This window comes from Rhinoderma darwinii, chromosome 6, assembly GCF_050947455.1.
Source record: "Rhinoderma darwinii isolate aRhiDar2 chromosome 6, aRhiDar2.hap1, whole genome shotgun sequence".
Classification (NCBI taxonomy): domain Eukaryota; kingdom Metazoa; phylum Chordata; class Amphibia; order Anura; family Rhinodermatidae; genus Rhinoderma; species Rhinoderma darwinii.
Genome location: NC_134692.1, coordinates 60,012,521 through 60,031,026, shown reverse-complemented (window position 1 = coordinate 60,031,026; position 18,506 = coordinate 60,012,521). Strand labels below are relative to the sequence as shown.

Below are 18,506 nucleotides of genomic sequence, written 5' to 3'. Positions count from 1 at the left end.
TAAATATTGACGTAAACTCATGGGCATGCGCAGTGGTCCCAACCGCTAGAGGGACTTCTGCATGTGCGGATTGAAGAGAGAATGCTCGTTCACACGAGAAGAGGAGGGGTTTCTAAGGGAGCCGTCAAGAAGCCGACTGACTGATCTAGAGCAAGAAAAAAAAGAGGACCTTGCCATATGCAGTATTAGACCACTAGCACAGAAGAATGGTAGGGAATTTTTAATTAAAACCAATTACAAATGTATTTTATTTAGCAAAATACTTAAAATGCAATGGAAAAAAAAAAAGTAATGCCAAGGTGTACATAGCCTTTAATATTCCACTCTTACATATGACCTGTTTTGCACTGGTTGGTTTTAGTAATTTTACATTATATTGTGTTTTATTCAGGTCATCATGGAGATGTAGGAGCTTGTATGGCTGATGTGATATTTCCAGGTGCTGCTTATACAGAGAAGTCTGCAACCTACGTCAACACAGAAGGCCGAGCACAGAGCACGTTTCTTGCAGTGAGTCCACCTGGAATGGCAAGAGAAGACTGGAAAATCATTCGTGCCTTGTCAGAGGTATTCTAATTATATCAAGGTTTCACTTTCAGACAAGCGCGTATTCAGTGTAAAAATGCCTTTCCAATGTTTTATCAGACAATTCCTGAACGCAGGCCAAATATAGGGAGAATCCTGCATTGTGCCCGTGCCCACATTATTATAAACTATTCAACGTTCTGTTTTGTCTTGGACATACATTGTTGTTTTCTTTGACTCCATTTAGGCTAGGGCTACACGACGACTTTGGCCATGACACACGTTGCATGTCCAAAGATTTGTGTCGCACTGCGTACATCGCAGTAATCTTAAGTGCAAATTGTCATTTTGTGACCAGCGAGTTGCCACAACCGTCGCAAGAAATTTAGTGGGTTTGGATTTCTTGCAACTGTGGGGTTGCGGCAACTTGAGGGTTGCAAAGTGACCACATTGACTTTCATTACCTGCAGTGAAGGCAGCGCGACACGCGGATCTTTGGTCGTGCACCTGTGTTGTGGCCAAACTTGCCGTGTAGCCTTTAATATTTGTGTGTTTTTTTATTGGTCAAATGTTTAGCTTTCTAATTGTACTGCTTTATCTTGCTAAGGATTATTAAAGCCTCCTTTACACACACTTTCTTTTTCTGCAACTAGCACGTGTTTTTTTGTTTTTGTTTATTATGGCACTTTTTCATGCGTCGTTTTGTACATGCATTTTTTACATTTTCTTATATGAAAAAACCTAGAAACCAAGTGTCCCTTATTTCCCCTTCTAACAGTTAGCAGGTGTAACACTCCCATATGACAACCACGATGCTGTAAGGAATAGGCTACATGAAGTGTCTCCAAACTTGGTGCGATATGATGATGTGGAAGAAGCAAATTATTTCAAACAGGCAGCGGAGCTCTCACAGGTACTTGCAGAATAAACCACTAGCTGTAAAGATTTCTAGGAATGCTCCCGATCGCTCTAGTAATGTGATTTTTGCTCTTTCAGCTTGCTAACCATCCGCTCCTTTCTGAACCATTGGTTGCTCCTCAGCTGTCAATTAAAGATTTCTATATGACCGGTAAGAAATACATTAAGAGGTTTGTATGGTTAAAACTTGACTGTCCTGTGGGGTGCAAATCTAGTTCTAACTAAATAAGCTAGTGTAACCGGTAAGTAAACACATAGTTATACTAGGGTTGCACGATGCATTGAAATACCGATACTGTTTCGATGCTGTGCACCCTCAAACGGTTCAATATCATTAATTCATGTATTTTGATACTAAGCTGTGCGGCCGCACAGCTTAGTATTGTAACGCATGAATTTAGTCAGTAGCATGATATGATTTGGCCGGGTTCTGCACTAATGAGCGGTGGCATCGGCGCTGAAGACAGAGCTCATGGCGGGCGCTCATTCGTGCAGTATCACATCATGCTGACCACGTGGGCACAACTAGTGTGTGCGCGCATGCGCTATCAGGAGCAGGGCAATGGCTGTAATACACAGCCGCAGCCCCGCACGAACGGTGGAGATCAGAGAAAACCATGATCGCCGCTGCTATTCCCTTGAATGCCACGATCAGAGCTGACCGCAACATTCAAGGGGAAAATGAGAAGGGGGGATGCCCCTTTGATCACGTCACAGGGAATTCCTGTGGTGCGATCAAGGGACATACCATATATGGACAGGCAGCCCAAGATCCATTCAAGGAACCCTAGATCTGTCTGCCCATATTTTCTGTTAGGGCATACTTTGGTATGTCCTAACAACTGTGTATGATCAGTACACAGGCTAATGTACTGGCATATAAATATATGGCAGTACATTAAAGGTTAAAAATAGAATACTCACCGAATATGTGTATATTTTATGTATCGTTCCTACTGTAATAACCTGCACAACAAGTTTATAGCGTCATTTATGGTGTGTACGCTGTAAAAAAAAAATCCGCTTTCTTTCACTTATTAATGTGAGGCACACGCTAATAGTAATTAACCCCATCATGTACCTCACACATTAACTCAATGTTGTCCATTATGACTATCATGATGGGGTCAATTGCTATTAATGTGAGGCACATGGAGGTTCAAAATTCATAATACAATGTGCCTCACATCAAAAAAATGGAAGAACTTTTTTTTTTTTTTTTTATATTGTTAGCAAAGTATTGTTTTGGTATAGAGGATCGCAATACTAGACAAAGTATCCGTATCGAAGTCCAAATTCTGGTATCGTGACAACCCTAAGTGGAAGTGCTGCTTTCTCTGTTCTCTTAGGGTGTATTCACACAGGTTTTGATAAAAAAATAAATAATTCTAAGCCAAACCCAGATGTGGATCACAAAGGGAGAGAAAATATAAAGGACAATTTTTAATTCTACTCTTTTAATTCACGCCTGGTCTTGGCTTAAATAAAATGCATAAAAAAACCTGAACAATACCTTTTATGTTTGATTACTAGACCCAGCGCAAGCTAAACCGTGAGAATTGTCCCTATGCCAGGGCAGATATTCTTTGTAACTGGGGTTACTATGGCAGTCCTAGTGGAACACTATGCAGTAAAAGGGGTATTCCGATGAGAGATGGGGGTCCCACCTCTGGGATACGCACCTATCTCTAGAACGTCTCCCCCTAAACGCTGTTCTGCCTTTTTCTGCCCCCGCCCACCGGCTACTTCCTGGTTATATGGTCGGGAGTTCCAAAAACAGCATAGCTCGCTGAGCTGCACTGTTTCTGGAACTCCATAGTAGTGAATGGCAGTTACGGAAGCAGCGCAACATGCGAGCTATGCTTTTTCCTTAACTACCATTTAGTTTTAGGGGACTTACAGAAACAGCGTAGTTCAGCAAAGCTACGCTGTTTTCGGAACTCCCAACCCTATAACCTTTTTCATGGTTGGAATACACCTGGTTCAGCCGCAACACAGCGGCAGAACGGGGTTTAGGGGGCCCCGTTCTGGAGGTAGGTGCGGGTCCCAGAGGTGGGACCCGCATCTATCTGACATTTATGACATATCCTGTGGATATGTCATAAATGTTTCTCATGGGAAAACCCCTTAAAAAAGGTATTTTCTGTTCTTTTAAAGGGCACTTTATTATTATAATAATAAAAACCCCATATAATTAAAAACAAGAACATGGTAAACGCCGCCCCCCCTTAAAATGCCCCCATTAACTAACTATTTCTGTAGTTCTAACCTTGATCCAATGGCAGATGATGGTGAACACAAATATAAAGTATTTTGGAGTTGCACTACATGATTACGCAAAGAAGTATAAATTATTATACAATCTTTACAAACCAAATCCCTTACAATACTGAAAATTATTTTTTTGATCATTGAAAAAGCAGCAAAAATTACATTGAATAAGAAAAAAAAAAGGCAATAAGTGAATATATGCTAAATGGAGGTAAACGGTGCCTGGCCCTGAAGAGCTGCTGATTCTAGTTATTTGGGAGGGATGTCCGTTCTTTGCAGTCCTGTTCAGCTTTTGTTTAATCTTCATTGTTTGCTATTCTTCTCGTTCTGCAGATCCAATAACCCGTGCATCACAGACTATGGCCAAGTGTGTAAAAGCTGTGACTGAAGGAGCACAAGCGATAGAAGAACCATCTATCTGCTAAACGGTTTTCCAGCAAAACACTAAGACCTGCGTTCCGCTCACTACTGATTTATCAGGAAATGAAGCCATCTACTTGCTCTTTGTAGGACCAATGTCCGAGCAATTTAGGATTTTGGCTTTGCATCTGTGCTTGTTTTGAAGCAACGTCTATATTACGGCACGCCATCTAAAATCGTGTGTACAAACTACTTGTAATCTTATTAAATGGTTTATTAGGTTTGCTGGTGTGTTTAACTTCTGTTCTCCAGCCATCAGCATTGCTGATGTTGGGTAAGTTTCCATGTAGCGTGAATTTCCCTCTGGATTTTCTGTATGGAAATTTCGCAGCCTTTACAGTAGCAGCCAAGTGGAAGAGATTCAAACAAATCTCATTCACACGCTGCAGAAAAGCAGCCACAAAAGACATGCAGAAATTGACTTACTGTATGGATTTACAATCCGCAGCATGTCAATCTATCTTACGAAACTGCTCACAGGAAATCTGGACGGAAATTCTGCAGTGTTTACGCTGTGTGTAAACTTATCCTTAGGCCGGGTCAGACACGCTGTATAAAAAAATCATGCAGTGTATCCGACCTGGAACCCGCAGTATATCTGCGGAAAAAAGTTCATTAAAAAAAAAAAAAAAATTCTCTTCTGCGCGTAGACCGCCCTCCTAAGATGACATTGCAGGCCATGTGTCGCTGCAGCGGTCACATGGGATGAAATGTCATCCCAGGAGGCCAGACTGCAGGAAGTAGGAGAGAGTTCTGGGTAAGTGCTTTTTTTTTTTTTTCTCCTGATATGCGATTTTTGCGATTATGCCGCAAAAGTCGCAACACATGACTTTCCGTTGCGGGTTTTGCATCCCCATTGAATGCAATGGAGAAAACCTGCAACAGAAAACGCAGCATTAATTGACATGCTGCGGAATTAAATTCTGCACCCCAGGTCAATTTATTAAAGTTGACGCTGCGTTTCTTTTCCGCACCGAGGGCGTGAGATCTAATCTCATCCACTTTGCTGCTACTGTAGATGCTGTGGAATTTCTGCACAGAATTCTGTTGCGGAAATTACACAGCGTTTACACTACGTGGGAACCCGGCCTTAGGCCTTGTTCTCACCGTGCAGATTAGATGCACATTTTGCATTTATGTTTTTAAGCCAAAACCAGGAACGGAACTTAAACAGAAGAAATCTATAAAGGAAGTCCATAAAGGATCCAATTCTGGATCCAATTCTGGTTTTAGCTTAAGAAAATACATGTTAAATCTGCAGCAAGTCTGCACGGTGTGAACAAGGGCCTTGGGGTGCAGTTCCACGCGGCAGATTTTGTTGCAGAGACTGAAAATCAGTTCCATTGTTTCTGCAACAAGCGCATGGATTTCTGCAAGTTCCATTCAGATGAATGGAACTGACTTTCCGTCACAGAAATTTGGGCAACAAATCTGCCGCGTTTGACTACAACCCTACTATCCTCTTTTTTTCCATGCTGTAGATTAGTATTTGGGGTTGTGCAAGGCTAAATCCTAATTATACACGATGTTCGCGTGCACCTAGTAAAATGCATTGAATATGTAGAAGGACAGCCCTGACTGTTCCCCAATGTTGGACTTTCACCCCGCCAGTCTTTTGTCTTGCTGGAAGATAAGCGGCACTGTATGTTTGGCAGCTGCTTGCCAAATAAATAAATAAATCAAAACCGTGTTTCCATTCACCTGATCTGCATGTTTGGAGAAGTCAGAAGAAGACTGTTCAGTACACAACTGCTTTGTCTATAATTAGCATGACGATGGTTAATACTTTTATGAAGCTCTTTTCTTCATTTATGGTTGGCAAGATATCTTTTTCTTGCACTACACCATTAGTGGAATTGGGATCCAAAAAAGAGAGATAGAAGCAGCACTCAAAAAAAACTCTGGTTTATTCATCCAGCATCCACTGCAACGTTTCACCTTCATAGAGAAGGTGAAACGTTGCAGTGGATGCTGGATGAATAAACCAGAGTTTTTTTGAGTGCTGCTTCTATCTCTCTTTTTGGATACATGTTTGTGCAGGGAGAGGTCACTCCCTGTTTGAAAGCTGAGCACCAGCCTTAACAGGCAAGGAATCACAGTGCTGCTCCTACCCTTGATTTGTCTATTAGTGGAATTGGGATTTAAACTTTGCACTTTCTCTGAGAAAAGGTAAGGATGGGATAATCGCAAGAAGACGGATGTTTTCTTAAAGAGGCTCTGTCACCACAGTATAAGTGGCCTATCTTGTGCATGATGTGATCGGCGCTGTAATGTAGATTACAGCAGTGTTTTTTATTTAGAAAAACGATAATTTTTGACGGAGTTATGACCTATATTAGATTTATGCTAATGAGTTTCTCAATGGACATCTGGGCGTGTTTTACTATATGACCAAGTGTGCGTTGTACAGAGGAGTGTATGACGCTGACCAATCAGTGACCAATCGGCGTCATACATTTCTTCTCTCCATTCATTTACTCTGCACATAGCGATCTAGCTATATCGCTATGTGCAGCCACATACACAAACACTAACATTACTACAGTGTCCTGATAATGAATATACATTACCTCCAGCCAGGACGTGATGTGTATTCAGAATCCGGACCACTTCTCTGCACTTCTCTGTGATTTACAGCATAGCAGGCGTAGTCTCGCGAGATTACGCTGTAAACTGTCATTTACAGCGAGATCTCGCTGTACTGGGCTGTAGTCTCACACAGACGCTACAGAAGTGTCAGGATTCTGAATACACATCACGTCCTGGCTGGAGGGAATGTATAATCATTGTCCTGACACTGCAGTAACGTGTTAGGGCCTATTCACATCACCGTTCGCTTTCCGTTCCGGGGTTCCGTCGGAGGTTACCGTCGGGTGAACCCCGCAACGGAAAGTGAAAGCACAGCTTCCATTTCAGTCACCATTGATCTCAATGGTGACGGAAACATCGCTAATGGTTTCCGTTCGTCACCGTTCCGGCAGGTTTCCGGTTTTCCGACGGAATCAATAGCACAGTCGACTCCGTTATTGATTCCGTCGTTAAAACGGAAACCTGCCGGAACGATGACGAACGGAAACCATTAGCGATGTTTCTGTCACCATTGATATCAATGGTGACTGAAATGGAAGCTGTGGTTTCACTTTCCGTTGCGGGGTTCACCCGACGGAAACCTCCAACGGAACCCTGGAACGGAAAGCGAACGGTGATGTGAACAGGCCCTTAGTGTGTTTGTGGCTGCACATAGCGATATAGCTATATCGCTATGTGCTGTGTAAATGAATGGAGAGAAGTGTATGACGCTGATTGGTCAGCGTCATACACTTCCCTCCAGAACGCCCACTTGGCCATATAGTAAAACACACCCAGTTGTCCATTGAGAAACTCATTAGCATAAAGCAAATATAGGTCATATTTAGAAATAAAAAACACTGCTGTAATCTACATTACAGCGCCGATCACATCCTGTAAAATATATAATGTGGTGACAGAGTCTCTTTAAAGAGGCTCTGTCACCACATTATAAGTGCCCTAAATCCTACATGATCTGATCGGCGCTGTAATGTAGATAACAGTGGTTTTTATTTTGAAAAATTATCATTTTTGAGCAAGTTATGAACAATTTTAGATTTATGCTAATTAGTTCTTAATGACCAACTGGGCGTTTTTTAACTTTTTACGAAGTTGGTGTTGTAAAGAGAAGTGTATCACACTGTGACGGGACTTCCTCCCACAGGTTCTTCATCGGAGCCATGGAAGACTGAATAGACATCGCCTCCAGCCGCTGCAGATTCGGATAAATGTCCTGGCACGGCTGGAGGCAATGTCTGTTGACTCTTCCATCGCTCCGATGAAAGGCCTGTGGGAGGAAGTCCCATCACAGCGTGATCTCGCGAGATCACGCTGTGCAGTGAAACGAGCTGGGCTGGAATGAAGAGAAGTGTATGAAGCTGATTGGTCAGCGTCATACACTTCTCTTTACAACCCCCTCTTGGTCAAAAGGTAAAAAACGTCCAGTTGTCTATTAAGAAACTAATTAGCATGAATCTAAAATTGCTCATAATTTGCTAAAAAATGATCGTTTTTCAAAATAAAAACCACTGCTGTTCTCTCAATTACAGCACCGATCACATTATGTAGGAGATACGGCACTTTTATAATCTTAACGTGTTAAGCAGATTCGGCTTCTAAATTGCAGCTCGGAGCGTGGCACATAACTGTGCAGTAGGAGACAGAGCGTCTTGCTTTGGCTCCTATCTCCAGTAAAAGGAGCCAGCACCGTAGGATGTAATGTAACAGTCCTGGCCCTCGTACTGGAGACGGGAGTCTAGGAGACAGCAAGTTAGGCCGGGTTTACACGAGCGTGTGCGTTTTGCGCACGCAAAAGGCACTTAACAGCTCTGTGTGTCAGCCGCGTATGATGCGTCATTGAGACTCCATCATTGACACTCCGTTTGGATGTTTGTAAACAGAAAGCACGTGGTGCTTTTCTGTTTACATTCATAGTTTGACAGCTATTGCGCGAATCACGCTCGTCCCACGGAAGTGCTTCCGTGTGGTGCGCATGATTTTCACGCACCCATTAACTTCAATGGGTGCGTGATGCGCGATAAGCCCAAAGAACGGACATGTCTTGACTTTTTCGCAGCGGACTCACGCTGCATAAAATTCACGCAACTGTCTGCACGGCCCCATAGACTAATATAGGTCCGTGCGACGCGCGTGAAAATCACACGCATTGCACGGACGTATAGCCCGTTCGTCTGAATAAGCCCTTATTAGTAGCACGGACCGCGGCTGTTCCATGCTTCTAATTAAAAGCAGAATCTGCTTAACAAGTTAGGCCATGTTCACACTGCTTATTTTCAGGCGTATCTCGGAGCTCAAAACGCTCCTATTGCGCGCCAAAATACTTTATATATGCCTGCAAACCGCTTCCCAGTGATTTCAATGGGAAATACACAGTAGTTCATATGAGACGTATTTTTACATTGCTGAATTTAAAAAACGCTCTGTGTAAAAAATAAAAATAAAAAAAGTGATGTCACTTCTTGAAGCATTTTACAAACTGATATTTCCCATTGACTTAAAAAAAACACCTCAAAACGCTTGGATATAGGGAATGTTTTTTCTTGTTTTTCAGCTTGACCATAGGCCGTGTGAACGTATCCTTAGATAAGAAAAATTATTTTGCAAAATCCTGCACTATAATAGTTTATTTTTTAATGTAATTGAAGGTACGCTTTAATTGTGACCGGAAGCATGAGCTGTATCACCATTGCAGCGTCCCCACACCTCTCATGTCAAGCAGTCTCAGTGGTCTGGCGATGCCTTTTGGCCAGGAGGGGACACGGTTTTGCATCCTGCTTCTATCTTGCCCTCAGATCAGGAGTTTGGAGGATTGTTCAACTATTAGACTATGTTCACACAGGGCAGATACGCTACGTAAATGCACACCGCATACCCGCCCTGGACGCCGCAAAGAATTGCGGCCGTAAACCACACCAAATTGTGGTGCAGTTTTCTGTCCGGAATGTCAGGTAAAAAAAAAAAAAAAGCCCGTGCCCGCAGCCATGGCGACGCATTCCTTTGACATACTGCAGCTCTGGTAAATGGCTGCAGCAGTCACATGGGATGAAACGTCATCCCTGGAGGCTGGCCTGGACACGAGCAGAGAGATCAAGGTAAGGCCTTATTCACACGAACGTATTTTACGTCTGTGATACGCGCGTCACACGGACCTATGTTAGGCAATGGGGACGTTCAGACTGTCCGTGATTTTCACGCAGCGTGTGTCCTATACTTGGCCGTTTTTCATGCAGCACGCATCCATTGAAGTCAATGGGTGTGCGAAAATCGCACACGGAAGCACTTCCGTGTGCTGCGCATGATTCGCGCTACAGTTGTAAAATAAATGAATGAAAAAATAAAAGCACCTCCTGCTTTTATGTTTGTAGACATAAAAACAGAGTGTCATAAGCATGGCATATGCGTGAAAATTACACAGGCACGCACCATTCACTGATGCCACACGGAACTGCTACGCGCGCAAACAGGCACTTTTTTTGCGTGCACAATATGCACACGTTCGTGTGAATAAGGCCAAAGTATGAGATTTTCTTTTTTCTAAGTTGCGATCTTTGTGATGGAGTCGCAGCTTTTCACTGCAAAAAACGCAACATCTGATATTTGTTGCAGGCTTTACCAATGGGGAAAACCAACGATTCCACCAACAGAAATTGACATGCAGATAAAAAAACTGCACTGCAGGTGAATTTCTGAACTTTTTCCATGCAGCGTGGATGGGATTTGTACAAATCTCATCCACTCTGCTGCTACTGTATTATGCTGACGTGCTTTTCTGTTTACAAACATACAGTGTCATAATGATGGCGGCTGCGCGAAAATCAGGCAGCCACGCATCATACGGGGATGACACACGGAGCTGTTATGGACCTTTTGCGTGCGCAAAACGCTGCAGTTTTTGCGCATGCAAAATGCACACGCTCGTGTGAATCCGGCCATAGGCTGTGTTCACACTGAGTTTTTTTGCAAGAGGAAAATTCTGCCTCAAAATTTCGTTTGGGATTTTGAGGCAGATTTCGACCTTCCTGCACGGCGTTTGCTGCGATTTTCACTGCGTTTTTCGCTTGCGCCCTTTGAGTGCTATGGACAAAAAACTGCGAAATACGCTTTCTCTGCCTCCCATTGATGTCAATGGGAGGTCAGAGGCATAACCGCACGAAGATAGGGCATGTCCCTTTTTTCTCCTGCGAGGCGGTTTTCCCGCTCGCGGGAGAAAACCGCCCCCGCCTCCCATTGAAATCAATGGGAGGCATTTTCGGCCGGTTGTTGACGAGTTTTGCGGAGCAGTTTCCGCGCCAAAAAGCTTGTCAAAATACTCCGTGTGAACAGGGCATGTGCACAAAATAAAAAAATGTCTCAAAATACGGAGCAGTTTTCAAGGGAAAACCGCTCCTGATCTTCAGAAGTTTTTTAATCAAAGTTGCGTTTTTGGACCTGTTTTTCAATAGTCAATGAAAATGGCTCAAGAAGTGACATGCACTTATTTTTCTCAGCCGTTTTTCAAAACGGCCCAACAGAACGCCGTTTTCCCATTACAATCAATGGGCAGATGTTTGGAGGCATACTGCTGACGATTTTTCGGCCGAAAATAAGCCATGTGAACATACCCTAAATGTGCATGGATTTCTGCCACCCCCATTCAAATGAATGAGACAAAGATGTTTCTGAAACAAATTTGCCACGAGTGAATATACCCTTACTTAACCGCTTCCCGACCGCCCACAGTAAATTCACGTCGGTGCTTGCTGGGCTCTGTGCAGCGCCAACGTGAATTCACGGTAGGTGTTAAAAGCGCGATCCGGGTGTCTCAGGGTAGCGCTGACACCTGGATCGCGCTGTTATCCCCTGCCTCTGGTCCCGGAGACATGATCGGGACCTAATTGGTTCAGGTCACTGTCATGTGATCGCAGGGAAAGTTTGTTGTAGCAACGAACTGGAAAGTTTGTTGCTACAACAAACTTTCCCGGGGACCGATTGCGGGTGCTGCAGTCGGTTATAAGGCAAAACCGGAGGCCATACAACAGCCCCCGGGTCTGCCATACACGGCAGCCTATGAGAACCAGCCGGAGGCCGATCCTCATAAGCTTCCTGTCAGTGTGACTCCCAGCGTCACACTGACCGTTTATAATACGTTACACTACCTAGGTAGTGTAATGTATTATAGCAGCTATCAGTGCTGCAGGTCTTCAAGTAAAAAGTTAAAAAAAAAAAAAAAGTTATAAAAATGTTTTATAAAAGTGTATATAAGTGTTTTATAAGTTACAAAAAATCCTTTTTTCTATAAGTCTTTTATTTGGTATCACCGCGGTCATAACGACCCAAACTATAAAACTATAATATTATTTTTCCCGCACGGTGAACACCGCAAAAAAAATTATTAAAAAACAATGTCAGAATCACTATTTTTTGGTCATCAACCCTCCCAAAATATAGAATAAAAAGGTGATCAAAAAGTCGCATGTACCCCATAATATTACCAATAAAAACTACAACCCGTCCCGGAAAAAACAAGCCCTTAGGCCTCATGCACACGACCGTATTTTTTTCCCACCCGTAAATACTGGCGTAAATACGGGTCCGGTGTCACACGTATTCGACCCGTTTTGCACCAGTATTTACGGACACTGTTCCGGAATCACCAGTATTCCACCCGTATTTACGGGCACGTTTTCGATGCAAAATTGCACTGCACTAATCGGCAGCCCCTTCTCTCTCAGTGCAGGAGAGAAGGGGCAGCCCTTTCCGAGGTAAAAGTAAAAGAAATTCATACTTACCCGACCGTTGCCTTGGTGACGTGTCCCTCTCTTGACATCCAGCCCGACATCCCTGGATGACGCGGCAGTCCATGTGACCGCTGCAGAATGTGATTCGCCTGTGATTGGCTGCAGCAGTCAAATGGGCTGAAACGTCATCCAGGGATGTCGAGAAGGACGCGTCACCAAGGCAACGGCTGGGAGACCGGACTGGAGGAAGCAGGAAGTTCTCGGTAAGTATGAACGTCTTTTTTTTACAGGTTGCTCTATATTCTGATCGGAATTCACTGTCCAGGGTGCTGAAACAGTTACTGCCGATCAGTTAACTCTTTCAGCACCCTGGACAGTGACTATTTACTGACGTCGCCTAGCAACGCTGCCGTAATGACGGGTGCACACATGTAGCCTCCAGTCATTACGGGAGCTCCATAGACTTCTATGGGCTGCCCGTGCCGTTATTACAGCCTGAAATAGGACATGTTCTATCTTTTTCAACGGCACGGGCACCTTCCCGTAAGAAAACGGGAAGGTACCCGTGGCCAATAGAAGTCTATGAGCCCGTTATTACGGGTCGTAATTACGACCCGTAATAACGGGAGTTTTTACGGTCGTGTGCATGAGGCCTTACACAGCTTATGTTATGTTAAGTTATGGCTCACAGAATATGTTGACACAAAAAATAAATATTTTTATTGAAAAGGGATTTTATTGCGCAAACGCCACAAAACATAAAAAAAACTATATACATATGGTATCGCCGTAATCGTATCGACCCGCAGAATAAAGTAAAATGTCATTTATAGCGCACGGTGAACACTAAAAAAAAAAAAAACATTGTCAGAATTTGTTTCTTTGTTACTTTGCTTGCCAAAAAAATCTAATAAAGAGTGATAAAAAAAAAAAATCACATGTACCCTAAAATGGTACCAATGAAAACTACAGATTGTTCCGCAACAAATAAGCCATCACACAGCTCCGGTGGAGAAAAAAACCAAAAACGTCTGGCTCCCAGAATATAACGACAGAAATTGTGCAGTGTCCAAAAGCGGATAAGATCGGGCACCATTTATCAGTGCGACATCGGCCACATATCTGTGGATTATTATTTATTTACCCCATTATTATACCCTCTTATTATGCCCTGATGTACTCTGCCCAGTTTACACATACCCCCACATCATAAACTGAAATACCAGCAAAACCCCAAACAGAACAGTTACCAAGCAAAGTCTGCGCTCCAAAAGCCAAATGGCTCTCCCTCCCTTCTGAGCCCCACAGTGTGCCCAAACACCAGCTTGCGTCCACATATATGATATTTTATATCCGGGAGAACCCGCTCAACATTGTATGAGGTATTTGTCTTCAGTGGCACAAACTGGGCACAATATATTGTGCATTATAATGGCATATCAGTGGAAAAATTGAATTTTCAATTTGCACCATCCGCTGCGCATTAACGCCTTCGCACACCACGACTTAATAGCATGTGGTGGTGCGTGAGGTTATATATGGAGCAGGCTCATGTGCTGCGCCCTCTCCATATTCTGCAGGTGTCAGCTGTGTATTACAGCTGACACCCGGGACTAACGGACAGGAACGGCGATCGCGCTGTTACAGGGGACTGTAAAAATGATATTATACTGCAATACATTAATATTGCAGTGTATTGTACCAGCGACCTAATGATCGCTCGTTCCAGTCCCCTAAAGGGACTTTTGGGAGGTTTCCACTGTTTTGATACCTCAGGGGCTTTGCAAATGCGACATGACACCCGAAAACCATTCCAGCTAAATTTGAGCTCCAAAATCGAAATATTGTTCTTACTTCTGAGTCTTGCCGTGGGTCCAAACAGCAGTTTATTACCACATATGGCGTATTGCTGTAATCAGGACAGATTGCTTTACAAATTTTGGGGTGATTTTTCTCCTTTATTCATTGTAAAAATTAAAGATTTCTATTTTTTTTCTGAAAAAAGTCGATTTTCTAATTCCACTAAATTCAGCAAAAAAACTGTGGGGTCAAAATGCTAACTATACCCCTCCAAAAATTCCTTGCGGGGTGTAGTCTTCAAAATGGGGTCACTTTTGGGGGGTTTCCACTGTTTTGCTCCCTCCAGGGCGTTGCAAACGCGACATGGCACTGAAAACCAATCAAGCAAAATCTGCGCTTCAAAATCCAAATGGCGCTCCTTCCCTTCTGAGCTCTGCTGTGGATCCAAACAGCAGTTTAGTACCTCATATGGGGTATTGGCGTAATTGGGAGAAGTAGCTTTACACGTTTTGGGGTGCTTTTTATTCTTTATTCCTTGCAAATATTTATTTTTATATTTTTTCAGAAAAAAAGTCGATTTTCACTTTCACAGACAAACTCCATTAAATATAGCAAAAGACCTGTGGGGTCAAGATGCAAACTATGCCCCTAGATAAATTCCTTGAGGTGTGTAGTTTCCAAAACCGTGTCACTTTTGGGGGATTTCCACTGTTTTGGCACTACAAGACCTCTTCAAACCCGACATGGTGCCTAAAATATGTTCTAAAAAAAGGAGGCCCCAAAATCCACTAGGTGCTCCTTTGCTTCTGAGGCCGGTGTTTCGGTCCATTACCACACTAGGGCCACATGTGGGATATTCCTAAAAACTGCAGAATCTGGGCAATAATTATTGAGTTGCATTTCTCTAGTAAAAGCTTCTGTGTTACAGAAGAAAATGTATTACAAATGAATTTCAGCAAAAAAATAAAAAAGTTGTCAATTTCCCCTCTACATTGCTTTAATTCCTGTGAAGCGCCTAAAGGGTTAAGAAACTTTCTGAATGCTGTTTTGAATACTTTGAGGGGTGCAGTTTTTAATATGGGGTGATTTATGGGGACTTTCTAGTACATAAGGCCCTCAAAGCCGCTTCAGAACTGAACTGGTCCCTGTAAAATATATGCTTTTGAAATTTTCTTGAAAATGTGAGAAATTGCTGCTAAAGTTCTAAGCCTTGTAACGTCCTAGAAAAATAAAATAATGTTCAAAAAACGATGCAAATATAAAGTAGACATATGGAATATGTGAAATAGTAACTATTTTGTGTAGTAGTGATACATTTAAAATGAGAAAAAACATAATTTTTGCAAAGTCTCTCTACATTTTGGTGTTTTTCACAAAGAAGCGATGAATTTATTGACCAAATTTTTCCACTAACATAAAGTACAATATGTCACGAGAAAACAATCTCAGAATCGCTTGGATAGGCAAAAGCATTCCAGAGTTATTACCACATAAATTGACACATGTCAAATTTGAAAAAATGGGGCTGGTCCTGAAGGCCAAAATGAGCTCGGTCCTGAAAGGGTTAAAATCTAGAAACACATATAAGGCTGGGTTGACACCAACGTTGGCGTGTTCCGTTGTTCTGCTCCGTCCGACAGATACCGCCGGTTGCCAACGGAACCCATTGACTTTAAAGGGTTCCGTTGGGGACGACACTATTGTGTCCGTGATTCTACTGGACACAATAGTACAGCATGCTGCGCTATTGTCTCTGGTAAACTGGCAAACCCTGCCAGATCTGCGACGGAGGCCCCTAACTGAGCCTCAAATGTGAACGTTCATGTGAATCGGAGTAGCTTATAAAGTTATTACAAATTCTATGCAGGCATGTTTTATTACAATATCCGTTTCTTCTGTCTCTGGATTCCAACAACTAATGTCAACCGTTCCGGCTCCGGAAGGGTTGTCACCAAACTTATCTCAGACCCCTAACCACAAATCTGCACTTATGAAGTGACGTGGTGGCAAGGGACATAGGACTGCAGAATTAAGCAGATTTATCATTTGTAGCTCCAGAAAAACTGGGTGACAACTCTGGTGGGAGCTGGAACGGTGACCATATTAGTGGTCACTCAGTCTTCCTAAGCGGAAATGGATAAATAGAAGCGACAAACAAGGACACCTCAAGGATGTTTTTCTTTTCTAACAAAAATACACTGGATTAAGGCTGAATTTACACATGCAGTTGAATTATTTTAGCCAAAGTCTGAGAAAAAAAAAAAGGGAAACGTATAAAGGACGGACTTCTACTTCACCTCTCTTTGCAGAGGCCTCTTTCACGTGTCAGTATTTTGCATCAGTATTTGTAAGCCAAAAACCAGGAGTGGGTCCAGAAGATGGAAGAGGCGCTGATGTTTCCATTATACTTTTTGTCTGTTTACGGTCATCTGTGTGAAAGTGACAAAGGAATCTGGATTAGAAGACGGAGAAGCGCCTTGTCTGCGATGATCTGCTGAAGCCTTCATTGAGATATATGGTCCTGGAATAGGACGACCACTGACTGTTCAGAATGTCTCGTCGCTCACATATGACATTATTTTTAGTTATAACTTGAGGTTCATTGCAAAAACAACAACAAAAATCCAGTAATTCATATATGTCTGTACTGGTTTACAGTCTTCACATCAAATTTACCACAAAAATCATCCAAACATATAAATAACATTCACAGTAAGTGAGGAACGTAGAATATACGTGGAGCAGACAGACAAGAGATATAGGGAATTTATTCATGAAAGGGAAGGACCTCCAGAAGAGGGAGATACTTGTGGGAATATTTACAGGTGTCCGGAGTCCTGTGGTGATGATGATGATGATGATGGTGATGATAGAAGGGGGTGACTGGTACATAATCCAGGGGGTGAGCTGCAGATGTGTGTTTGAAGTTACCTGTTGTGGCAGAGCAGGGGTGACATGTGGTGACAGATGTCCTCAGTGCCCCTTTCATCGTCCTCATCATTATATATAGGGTTAGAAGTACAAGATCTCCAAGATGGTTGAGCAGTTGTCGTTGGAGGGCAGGGAGCAGCAGCCCCGGTGTCATGTCCTCTGTGCGCCGGTAGTAGTGCTGTAGGAGGCTCATGAAGCAGCTGCAGTAGGAGCAGCCCAGCCTTCCCTGCTGGAGAATATATTCAGGGATTCCCTTCCCAGGCACCGACCCCCCTGCTCTGTTACTACTAGATTTTTTTGTATGACCTCCACCCCCCCCCCCCTCCTTCCTTCCCCCCGTAGAAATTAATTCGGATCGTACAGTTATTACAGGGGGTCCTGGCTGGAAGGAGGAAATCCAGAAAGAGACACAGCGCCCCCGGTCCTGATCGCAGCCGTCTGGGGAGGTCCTGGGATCTGACAGCCAAACAGAAAAGGGGGGAGCAAGGAGGAGAGAAAAAAAAAAGCAGCCTGAAAAGGTAAGTGGAGAACTCAGGGCCACATCCGATCCTCGGCCTGCAGTGAGGCCATTGTGCCGGCTGGCTGCGCACTAGTGGCGGGCACAGATTGTACGAGAGGCCGGGGATCCTGAAGGCCTCACTAGGCCGTGGATACGGAATTTTACCTAGTTTTTCCACATTGCTCCGCTTAGTTTTTGCTAGGAGTTAGTGATCTTGTAGCGGGCAGCGGTCCGATAATTGCCGGTATATTATATATGATAGAATAGCCGGTTCCGGGCCCAGCGGACGAGGCCTCCCCGGGAGGACGGGACACATCGTCTCCGGTCCCCGGCAGCAGCCTGTACTCTAGCTCATATATAATCTGCGGTCCCTGCTGTCGGTTCTAATGGCCACACTGCACTGTCGGGCAGCGCGGGATCCGTGAGAACTGAGCCCCGGGCCTCAGGTGTCGGCACTCGGCAGGTTCGAGCTGTGTTATAATATGAGGTGTGTGTGACGGTCCGGTATACATGTAATGTGCTATATAATATACACGGGTCACTCACTAGTACCTCTTGTTCCCTGCTGTACAGAGTTTATTAGCACAGGTGAGTGTTGTGTGTGTGATATATATGTATATGTATTAGTATGGACACAGACATTAGGACACCTATGTATTACTCCTACAGGAGCTTTTGTGACATCCCATTCTAAATCCATAGGCGTTAAAGTCTATGCACACCTTTGGACATTTTACAGCTGCTCTGTATTTTCTATACAGAGCAGCTGTATCGTTCGCTATTACCTGAACCCGTCAGTCCTGCGGACCTGACGGATCCAGGATTTAGCGCTATGT

At 43.5% G+C, this 18,506-nt stretch overlaps 2 protein-coding genes and 1 long non-coding RNA gene across 4 annotated transcripts in view; 2 read left to right on the top strand and 1 right to left on the bottom strand.

Moving 5' to 3' along the window:
• The window catches only part of NDUFS1 (NADH:ubiquinone oxidoreductase core subunit S1), a 31,274-nt gene extending 26,919 nt beyond the window's left edge, over positions 1 to 4,355 (top strand). For both annotated transcript variants that reach the window (XM_075829845.1, XM_075829844.1), the window contains exons 16-19: positions 392 to 567; positions 1,304 to 1,438; positions 1,522 to 1,594; positions 4,048 to 4,355. In XM_075829845.1, coding sequence (XP_075685960.1) covers positions 392 to 567; positions 1,304 to 1,438; positions 1,522 to 1,594; positions 4,048 to 4,139 — 476 coding nt within the window. In that variant the 3' untranslated portion in view covers positions 4,140 to 4,355. The remainder of the gene's footprint in view (positions 1 to 391; positions 568 to 1,303; positions 1,439 to 1,521; positions 1,595 to 4,047) is intronic.
• On the bottom strand, positions 296 to 17,473 carry LOC142655546 (uncharacterized). Its single transcript, XR_012849512.1, has 3 exons — positions 17,172 to 17,473; positions 16,538 to 16,669; positions 296 to 520 (listed from the first exon to the last, which is right to left on the bottom strand). It is a non-coding gene; the product is annotated as an uncharacterized LOC142655546 (long non-coding RNA).
• INO80D (INO80 complex subunit D) overlaps positions 17,148 to 18,506 on the top strand; it is a 38,528-nt gene continuing 37,169 nt past the window's right edge. The window contains exon 1 of the mRNA XM_075829843.1: positions 17,148 to 17,689. The gene's annotated coding sequence lies outside the window, so the exon portion shown is untranslated. The remainder of the gene's footprint in view (positions 17,690 to 18,506) is intronic.